The following is a 10842-nucleotide window of genomic DNA, read 5'->3' as shown; positions in this document are numbered from 1 at the left end:
GGGAGGCTGCGATGTGAATAACAATTCACCAAGAGGTTTAATAACAGGACATGTTTCGTAATAGCTGTATCTTGAATTGGGCTGCAGTCTTGGTTTTGAACCATCAAGCCTTTTAACTTGGGCAAGAACCAAGGTACAGATATAGCTTAAAAGAGCAGATTTCTAGCCCACAACATGTTAAATAGGCAGATACTCACAAGGAGCCTGGAAGGCTCAAAGTTTCAATATTCATATTGCTTTTTAAAATGTATTTCTTTTATGAGACACACACATCCATATACACCATGGGGATTGACCCGATTCGTACCTGCTTAGAATCAGCATTGCTGTAGCATCTGGTCCTCCCAGGTTGTTCAGTGATCCCATCAGTCTGTATATTAAAAAGTGCCTGTTTTGCTAAAGGTTCACAGCAACACAATATAAAGTTTAGCAGACCAGTTCTGTTACTTGTGCAGATTGCCTTAAAGCAACCAGTAATAACCTCATTTCATGCAAGTGGAAAGGAGAAAGAAATACTGGGGGAAAGATAGTCATGGGAAGAGAGGGGGAGAGAGAGAGAAGGGGTAGGCTAACCTACTTTAGGCTCAGGTCCTGACCACATTTGTCTCTGGCTGCACCCACCATGCAGCTCCACAACAGATTAAAGGTAAAGGGACCCCTGACCATTAGGTCCAGTCGTGACCGACTCTGGGGTTGCGGTCCTCATCTCGCATTATTGGCCGAGGGAGCCGGCGTACAGCTTCCAGGTCATGTGGCCAGCATGATAAAGCTGCTTCTGGCGAACCAGAGCAGCACACGGAAACGCCGTTTACCTTCCCACTGTAGTGGTATCTATTTATCTACTTGCACTTTAATGTGCTTTCGAACTGCTAGGCCCACAACAGGACAAAGGTTGACTGCCCCAGTTATAATCAGAAATGAGTTAGGATGGCACCTGTAGCATTCAAAGACCCAGCTTCATCTCTGTTTGGAGTGCTATATAAATGAAACCCTTATTCCCTGCAACTCTGTAGATTGTTTTCTCTCCCCTCCCTGGTATTCCTCTTGTGTCACACACATCATTACAAGTGGGGAAACAGAGTCAGAGAAAAAAAACAAAAAAATTAAGTGGGAGGAATTACAATAGAAATTGGAAAGCATGATGGGGGAATTTGCTCTCATGGCCTAACTTAAGGACCTGAAAGAATCGTGAGTCAGAGGAGGGCTATTCTTTATGCTTGTTCAGTCCTGCAGTGGAAGCCAAATTGAGATGTTTGTCTTTCTCTGCAGTGTGTTGGCTTGTCTCACATGCTTGAGTCTCTTGTAGAGCCATCCGGTCTGCAGCCCCCCTCAATGCAACACACCTGGTGTCTGCTCCTGCTCTGACTACTGAATATATTGCACCAGCTGTGTGTGAAGTGGGGTGCTTTCTGCTTGTGTACCTGGATTGTGTACAAGCTTCCTTCCTTTCCCACCCACCCCCTATAGGTAGTAATTGAACAGATTTCCCTATCACTGTCATTTCTGTCACCTGTTAAATTTCTGTCTGCCCTACCCGAACCAGGCAACAGCTCTTGAATGTGTGGGAAGTGACTGATGCGTGAACGGTCTTTCATCTGTTGCAATGTCATGATCCTACAAAAAGAGAATTGTTCTGTGACAGGTTCAAAATTGATGCCAATAGTAGCAGACTGTGAGTTCGAGAGCCAAACTCTGCTACTCTGTCCTGCATGCCATTCTTGTAGTAAAGGATGCATTGCGCTGGCAAAAAAGGTATTGGCTTTAGGCTGGCTATTTAAAAGGAGCGGCAGCTGCTTCTACGAAGACATGGTTTGTTTCAGACTTGAGGAAAGCTAGTCTGTGTAGTAGGTTTGGGAACCTGTGGCCCTCCAGATGTTGTTGGAGTATAAATTCCATCCTGCCTGACTGTTGGCTGTGCTGGCCAGGGCTGATGGGCATTGGAGTCCATCTGAAGAGCAACAGGTTTCCCATCCTTGCTGCATAACTTTCCGTCTAATGTGGATTGCTGTGTGCCCCTGCATGAACCGTTCAGCTATAGCTTTTGTTCCCTGGGTTTTGAGATCTGATCCCTGTTTGGTGGCAATTGCAAAAACAGACTTTTGCTCAGAGTGTGTTGATTCCTGTGATGTGAAGATTGTGGTATACACAGACTGGGTGGAGTTGCCACTTTTTGGCTGGTCCTGTGTCTTTTGAACAACATAAATCAAGGAGGTGAACCTTTACCACTACTTATCTTTATGCTAGGAAGAAAAATTGCCTGCACACTTGCAGCTCGCTAATGCACCGTACCATATCCTCCCCTGAATTGTGTTGACTGAATGAGCATGAGACTTGGGTTACAGGCACAATATGCTTCTCCTCAGGCTAAAGACTGTTTTGAAGTTGTGGCCAGCATACAACAGACCTCATTTCTTCTGATGGGATTGCTCCTGTTGCCTTCTAGACAAAGTTCTGGAGAGTTCAGTTTGACCTATGCAATCCCTCTTGACTGAAATCAAAGATCAGTGCCGTCACCGTGTCCCATTGCAATCCCATATACTAAATGATCACTCACATATAGCTGTATGCACGGTCTGGACAGCAAGAGCACAGAGAGGCATATTCTTGTGGATGTGTGGAGATTCACCAGTGCTTTAGCCTAAGCGTTTTGTTCCAACCCGTTGTAAGAGGTTTCTGTTTTGGCTTGGTATTTCTGCAAGCACAGTGTGCAATACTTTCTTGTTTACGATACCTGTTTTTCTGAAACATTTTAGTTAGTGCTGCTCCTCAAGGAGCAGGCCCCAGATAAATGATGCATGTTGCTTATGTGGCTGAGTCTTTGGCCTTTCAGAGGAACGCAGGCAGCAGTTCTGACGGAACCGAAGACTCTGATTTCTCCACGGACCCAGAGCATACAGACAGTTCAGAGAGTGACGGGACGCCCCGCCAGTCTGCACGTGTGACTCGCTCTTCTGCCAGGCTCAGCCAGAGCTCCCAAGGTAGAGCGTTTGAATGTTTGGTCTTAAGCCTTATTCTAAATGGCATGAGTTGTATAATAAGCTGATGTCTGCCCTCCCCACCCCACTCCATATGTAGGCACAGCCAGAATCTCAATTGGAGACATGCTAGCTTTAGTCCCACCCACCCCTGAAGCCCTGTAAGCCATTGCACATTCTGCATTAACCACCTTGTGGACATGCAACAGGTCAGTCTGTAAGAGAATGACCTCTGAATAATAACACCTTTAAAATGAGCTTGAACATCAAGTTGAGGATATTGATGGGTCAATATTTGGGATTCTGTCTCCCTGGAGGATTTCCAGATTTCCGTTTGGTGTATGCAAAGAAGCAGCAAGGAGAGGCATTGCAAATGTTGGATATTCCAGTATTATTCCTATATTCCAGAGAGAGGCTGAGAGAGTGGCTCTGAGACCAGAGCTGAGTTGGGATTTGAACCCAGGATCTGCTCGCTCACATCCGCAACTTACACTGGCTCTCATATACTCAAAATCTGAACTTGGGCATGGAGTAGTATCAGAAAGAAGCTCATTTATTACCTTGCTGCTCTTTGCTCCTTAACTTGTGCTTTTGAAAATCCTGGCTATATTAAAATTCTTAAATCTTCAGAACTGATATTGATGTTGGGAAGGCAGTCTGCACTGTGTCCTTCCGTGCAGGGGGCAGATGTTTATGCAGTGCGAGTATTGCAGATGGTTTCTCCCAGTGAAACACTTGTGTCTGTGTTTCCCCACTTCCTTACCTTCCCATCCTGTTAAAACTAGATTCCAGCCCGGTTCGCAACCCACCATCGTTTGGAGCAGAGGAGCCTGTTTATTCCACTCGGAGGGTAACTCGTAGCCAACAGCAGCCCACACCCGTGACTCCCAAGAAATATCCCCTTCGACAGACCCGCTCGTCAGGATCTGAAACGGAGCAAGTGGTTGACTTTTCAGATAGAGGTTTGTAAATGGCTGGGCAGGATGTAGAGTGGCTAAAACTGGCACAGTCTGGGATCGTGCTGAATTTATTTCTATCATGTTCTTCATCGGATTTCTTTAGAACTTTGATGACTTCTAGGTTAGGTTGAGGGGGCACTAGCTTAGCCCAAGGCTGCTTTTGAAATACTAGTTGCTGTGTTGAGTGAAAGCACAGCTGAGATGATGCCCAGTTGAAGTCACCTTTTATCTGCCCCTCTGATTTCTTTCTCAATCTCAAGATCACCCTGACAGTTTTGGTCAGGAGAGCAACAATACATTTCCTAGTACAGTATTGCTTTTTTAGGCTTGGCATTTTGACCTGCAAGGGATTCTGGGGAGGACTTTTTTCTTGCCGCCGCACCGCCCCCCCCCCCCAAGTTTATTGGGCTCTGCTCACTTTTGTAACGTTGTGACTCTACACAGACACTAAAAACGCCGCTAACCATGACGAGTCCCCACCCCGCACGCCGACTGGGAACGCCCCATCTTCCGAGTCCGACATCGACATCTCCAGTCCCAACATGTCTCACGACGAGAGTATCGCCAAGGATATGTCCATGAAGGATTCGGGGAGTGACCTGTCCCATCGTCCCAAACGCCGTCGGTTCCACGAGAGCTACAACTTCAACATGAAATGTCCCACGCCTGGCTGCAATTCATTAGGTACGGTGGAACCTTCCATGATCTTGAGATTTCGTTAGCAGACTCTCCCTCTTGTCAAAATCCCCCCATGTGCCCTTTCTTGTTACCAGCCATAAGGCGTGTTCTTTTGGCTCTCCACAGGACACCTGACGGGAAAACACGAGCGGCATTTCTCCATATCTGGATGCCCACTGTATCATAACCTTTCAGCTGACGAATGCAAGGTAATTTATTCTCTTGGAAAACGAACTTGTGGAAATGGAAAGAGATCAGTCAGGAGGAATGGCATGGGGAGGGGGGGGGACTTCAGCACAGCTCATCCCACCCACCGTTTCTCCTCTTTTCAATGCTGCTTTGCAGGAGAGAAGCGGTGCTCAATGTTTGGACACACAACATGGCCATGTAATGTACAGTACAGCCTTTGCCAGCTTGCTGACCTTCAGATGTTTTGGATTACCATTTCCGTCAGCGGCGCTGGCTGGATCTGATGAGAACGGTAGTCAAAACCATCTGGAGAGCACCAGGTTGTCAAAGACTGGTGCAGCTCCTCTCCTCTGAGCGTTGTGATTTGTGACACAGAAACAAACATGGGGACAAAATTCTCATGGGAAGCACGCTATTTGAAGCATACGTAGGAATTTCTGTTCTCAGGCTTGCGCAGGGCTGTCCAAAAATCCAGCAAGCCTATGATTTGCGTTTTAAAATGGTTATTTGAAACTTGAATAGAACCCTTCGTTTGTAGGCTTTGGGTGAGTCTGTATGTTGGTATTCAAAATTTCAATTTACAAATTTCCTTCTTTTGTTTTTCCAAGAAGGTTAACAATTTTAAAAAATTAGTATGCTGTTGAACACCAGCTGTTTGCAGCAAATGTCTCTCTGTGTGTGATATTCTGAGTCTTTGTTGCATGTGACTAAGAAATTATTTCCTAGGGACTCTGTTAGAAACCGATGAAATGAACTTGAGGTGGTAAGATGGGGCAGGGAGAGGTGACCAGATTTTCTTATATTGAATGTGTGTGTAGGAATTAGTTAAATTTTTCTTTATTTTGTAAAATTATACCCTACATCTTCAGCCACCATGGTTCCCGGGGCAGAAGACAATACAAAAATACAGCCATGAAATCTAAAAATCCACCTGTAATTTGGGGCAGAAATTCCCGATGGAGCTGTGTAGCTTGAAGTTGGGCTTGAGCCCTGCCACTTCTCTTTTGAAGCATCAAATGCTGTTTGGCCAATTGTGAATTGAGGGCTTATGGCTCTTTGGATGTTCCTCTCCTGCCTGCAAACCTCAGAGATTCCTGGGCTCAGGGCCAACAGGACCTTAACTCCCTCACATTGTGGTTTTGGTTGGACTGTTCTTACATTATCTGAACAAGAATTTGCATGGCATGAGAAGGGAAGGATTGATACGACCTCTCTCTGGATTTCAAGGTGAGAGCGCAGAGCCGTGATAAACAAGTCGAGGACAGAATGCTGTCTCACCGACAAGATGATAACAACAGGCATGCTACCAGACATCAGGTACTTCCATCTTACGTTTTGACTTTTGCACCTTTATCAAGTATGCACTGGCTTTGACACCCCAACAGGACCATCTTTTTTCTAGTGATCATTGACATCTCAGTTTCAGAAGACAGTTAAAAAACAAACAAACCCAGAATCAAAAGCAATTTTATGTGGAAATTCTGTCTGAAGCTGTGTCTACTTACCTCGCTGACCACATTTTCTGTAATCTAAAACTCTTGTGGGGAAACGTTCCATTCTTCAGTTTTACCAAGAAAAGAATAAATATGTTAGTTTCTAAAATAATGAAATACAACTTGCCCCATGATAACTTGAGAAGAATTCATGCTTTGTGCCTTGTTTGCGGGATGTGGTTCCTTAGATTGCGTTCACTCTGTATATGTTCATCCTTCAGCAGTAGCGATAGGTACAGTATGTGTGAAAGCCCACCAAGATCTACGAGTATAGGGCAGTATACAAATTTAATAAATTATAATAATATGTTTTGTACCCTTTCAAATGCCATACAGTTCTCACAGTCATCTCTCTGTTGCCAAGTGAGGGACATGTAAATAACCCCTGATATTTTTCAAGCACGGTCCCAAGTATACCAGGCTCCTGGTTTGATACCATCTTGCTTTACTGGGATAAAATACACATAATACAATGCAGTGTGGCAAGAGTCCTGTTATGCCATACAGCGATAGTGCCCAGTGATTAGGCTCGTGTTGGTTTGCAACGGATGGTCTGGACTGTTTGACATGGATGTGCAATAGACGAGCATCTGACTCTTGCAAAAGCATACTCAAAATAGTAACAGGTTAGGAACCTGTTACAGGTAGGTAGCCGTGTTGGTCTGATGTAGTAGAAACAAATTTTTTAAAAAAATTCCTTCCAGTAGCACCTTAGAGACCAACTAAGTTTGTCAAAGGTATGAGCTTTCGTGTGCATGCACACTTCTTCAGATACCAATATCTGAAGAAGTGTGCATGCTCACGAAAGCTCATACCTATGACAAACTTAGTTGGTCTCTAAGGTGCTACTGGAAGGAGTTTTTTTTATGTTAGAAACCTGACAGTGTTATGGTCCTCTGCACCTGCTGGATTGCTGGCAAGGCGAATGTTTCTGGGCATGCTCAGCAGACTTCACAACACCACAGCCAACACCCCTCCTCCATGGAATTTGGTAGCTAGCTTAGTGCTGTTTGATTCAGAGTATTTTTTGCAACATGAGCTGGTGTTGTGTGCGAAAGAAACACATATCCCATTAAGTATGGAATGGAATGGAATGGGGTGCAAGCATCCATTTCAGCGCAGACACACTTGAGCTGCCAGACCCATGCAGCGGGAGCAAAGTATACGCTTGTGCCATATTGCATATGCGACATTCCATGTCAGAAAGGTGTGGCCTATAGCTCAGAGTTGGGGAACCTGTGGCCCTCCAGGTTGTTGCTGGACTCCAGCTCCTGTCAGCAGCCCCAACAAGCACAGCTTGATGGTCGGGAATGATGGGAGTTGTAGTCCAGCAACACCTGGAGGGAGCCCCCCCCCCAGGCTTCCCATCTCTGTTACAGCAGATGAAGCAATAGTTGGCCTGCTTTGGGGTCAGTGGGCTCAGGATGCCGGGCAGGTTGCCGCCTCCTATGCATGTCCTGTGTTTCTCATCCCCTGTATAGGCACCAACTGAAAGACAGCTAAGGTACAAAGAGAAAGTAGCGGAGATGAGGAAGAAGAGGAATGCTGGGCTGACTAAGGAGCAGAAGGAAAAGTACATGGTACAGAAGCTTTCTCTCTCTCTCTCTCTCTCTCTCTCTCTCTCTCTCTCTCTCTCTCTCTCTCTCTGTGTGTGTGTGTGTGTGTGTGTGTTTGGCAGAATCAGACCACCCTTAATGTCATGGCGTATTTCACACCCTGCACAGAGGGAATAGTTAATTTCTAACTGCATCTGATCCCAAGATTCTAGGTCATAGAACCAAAACAAGAACAGGCAGTCATGAGCTAAACACTCCTCCAGTTATTTCAAATCCGTTTGTGAATTCCAGCCTTGCTGCTTCCCATCCCTTCTTGCATGGAGACCTTCATGTCCTTTGGCCCTGCGCGAGGCCGTAGTTTGGGGGGGGGGGGGCTTTTAGGCCACCCAGACCAGTCCCCTGTGCGATGTAGGGAATTAAGTGCTGGAGCAACCCCATCCGGTTCCTGCCCAGCCTCTGCATTGATGGCTTCCAACAAGAGAGAGCCCACTGCCTCTCTAGGTAATTGGTTCCCTTACTAAACTGCTCTTACCATTAAGATATTTCTCTTAATGTTCAATTGGAATCTATTCTCTAAATACACTGGACAGCAGAGAACAAGCCTTCGCCCTATTCTGTCGGACAGCCTTTCAAGCAGTTGAAGAGTGCTTCTGTAGATTTTCCCTCCATTCCCCCTCCGGGTTAAACACAGTTCCTTCAACCTCCCCTCATAGGAGTTGTGTTTCATACTATATCTGTTGCCTCCCGGTCCAGTCTGTCTCCACTGAGTGGGGGACCTGTAGCTCTCCAGACGTCGCAGAACTACAGCTGCCATCGCCCTCTGCCAGCAGAGCCAGCGGTCAGGAATGATGGAAGCTGTAGTCCCAACAACACAGAGGAGGGCTGCCCCTTATCCACAGGCTTCTTAAAATGTGGTACCTAGAACTGGATACAGTACAGTGGCACCTTGGTTCTCAAACGGCTTGGCTCCCAAAGAAATCGGCTCCCAAATGCCGCAAACCCGGAAGAAAGTGCTCCTGCTTGTGAACGTTTTTTGGAAGCCGAACGTCCCGGCGCGGCTTCCGCTTGAGTGCAGGAAGCTCCTGCAGCCAATCAGAAGCCGTGCTTTGGTTTTTGAACCATTTGGGGAGTCGAACGGACTCCTGGAGCGGATTAAGTTTGACAGCCAAGGTACTACTGTATATGCTTCATCTCTGTATTGACTCCTTGCCTCTGCACTCACAACAGCCCACATCTCTTCTTGTCCTTATAAGCAATCCTGCATGAAGCTTTCCTGGCTCCCTCGGCCTTCTACTTCCCTCAGAGCAAGAGCTAGTATAATTTTGCTGGCCAGCAAGAAAGGGCAGAGAGTGGAGGCTGAGGGAATCCATTTCCCCCAGGACGGGCCAACTATTTCTAAGAGATTATTTCTGCTCTTTGCTGTAGGAGCACCGGCAAACCTACGGCAACACCAGAGAGCCCCTTCTAGAGAATCTGACCAGTGAGTACGACCTCGAGTTATTCCGACGAGCGCAAGCAAGAGCCTCTGAGGATCTGGTAAGAGGACTGGGCTGGGTAAGATACACATAACTTCCACCTTCTAGGCTTGAAGTAAAACCATTTGTACTCTTTTTAAATTATTATTAAGCTGAGTGTGAATCGCTTGTGACTCCATTTGGACAGAATCAAACTTCTGAGCAAGGGGTGGGGAGAAGTGAGCAAAAAGAAGGGAAAGTATCTTGGCGTATCCTCAGAGTCTAGAGATGGGCGACAGCAGTTGTGTATAAATAAATGGGCTCCTTCCTCAAAAGGGCTCAGAAATCCAACTATATGCAGAAAACAGGCTAACAGAGAATCTGAGGCAACTGGTAAAGGGACCCCTGACCATTAGGTCCAGTCGTGACTGACTCTGGGGTTGCGCGCTCATCTCGCATTATTGGCCGAGGGAGCCGGCGTACAGCTTCCAGGTCATGTGGCCAGCATGACAAAGCCGCTTCTGGCAAACCAGAGCAGCACACGGAAACGCCGTTTACCTTCCCGCTGTAGCGGTACCTATTTATCTACTTGCACTTTGACGTGCTTTCGAACTGCTAGGTTGGCAGGAGCTGGGACCGAGCAACGGGAGCTCACCCCATCACAGGGATTCGAACCGCCGACCTTCTGATCAGCAAGCCCTAGGCTCTGTGGTTTAACCCACAGCGCCACCTGGGTCCCGAGGCAACTGTTACTGGAGGCATTTGGCTGTAGGCTCTCACGAATCACGGCAGCTGCAAGGGGAGGACAGTTGGGCAGGGGGCAAAAGCTGAATCAGCAGAACGGACGGAGAGAGCCGTGTGGTGTAGAGAATCTTGGTAGACTCTCTTAGTTCCTGAGCCTGCAGAGGATTGGAGAGGCAATGATGGATCTGGGTTTCTGACTCCTCGGTTTTGAGAACAAGGTATTTGAAGAGCTGTATGTGGATTTTTTTGACTTCTAAGTTACTGCTAACTACATATGTGCTCAGTATTCCGAGCTTGGCTCAGCCCTCTGGTCCCAATCTTTCGCTAGTCCGTTTCAGTTGCTGTTTTTCCTGGGAATCAGAGCTCTTGACTCCACTTTCGTTTGTGGGGATGGGGACCGCAAGGAAGTGCCTCTCCCACTGTTACCACACTTAATCTTGAAGAAATGAGGAGAGGAACTCGGTTTCCAAGTGTGGGACATGCCCCCCCTCTCTGTTCATTGACACTTTTAGATTAATGTGAACTGAAGGCTAAGTCTATTGATGACAGAACAGCAGGAGATAAAATGTGGAACCATTCACATAGCAGAATGAAAGAAGATTGCCAGCTTCTCATCTGCTGTGCATCTGCTTATATTTTAGAGTGTATCTATTGCCCTTCAGGAAACACCTCAAGACAACTTACAAATAAAACCGTTTTTAAAAGTATAGAGGTACAGCAGGCCATTCCTTGGAAGCTGGACCGCTTCTGTCTGCTGTGGCCTTGATCAAGGTAAACTATGGTCGTCACTCCCC

The 10842-nt window shown here is 46.6% G+C and overlaps 1 protein-coding gene across 3 annotated transcripts in view; it reads left to right on the top strand.

Moving 5' to 3' along the window:
• The window catches only part of KAT7 (lysine acetyltransferase 7), a 31700-nt gene that overhangs the window by 2265 nt on the left and 18593 nt on the right, over positions 1-10842 (top strand). For 2 of the 3 annotated variants that reach the window (XM_035134876.2, XM_060281425.1), the window contains exons 2-8: positions 2831-2978; positions 3761-3937; positions 4379-4618; positions 4739-4821; positions 6029-6118; positions 7776-7874; positions 9276-9404. In XM_035134876.2, the coding sequence (XP_034990767.1) occupies positions 2831-2978; positions 3761-3937; positions 4379-4618; positions 4739-4821; positions 6029-6118; positions 7776-7874; positions 9276-9404 (966 nt within the window). The remainder of the gene's footprint in view (positions 1-2830; positions 2979-3760; positions 3938-4378; positions 4619-4738; positions 4822-6028; positions 6119-7775; positions 7875-9275; positions 9405-10842) is intronic. The other variant, XM_035134877.2, reaches the window with a different exon arrangement.

The sequence above is a fragment of the Zootoca vivipara genome, chromosome 13 (genome assembly GCF_963506605.1).
Source record: "Zootoca vivipara chromosome 13, rZooViv1.1, whole genome shotgun sequence".
Classification (NCBI taxonomy): Eukaryota; Metazoa; Chordata; class Lepidosauria; order Squamata; family Lacertidae; genus Zootoca; species Zootoca vivipara.
Note: the sequence above shows the minus strand (reverse complement) of the source record. Positions and strands in the feature narration are given on the sequence as shown.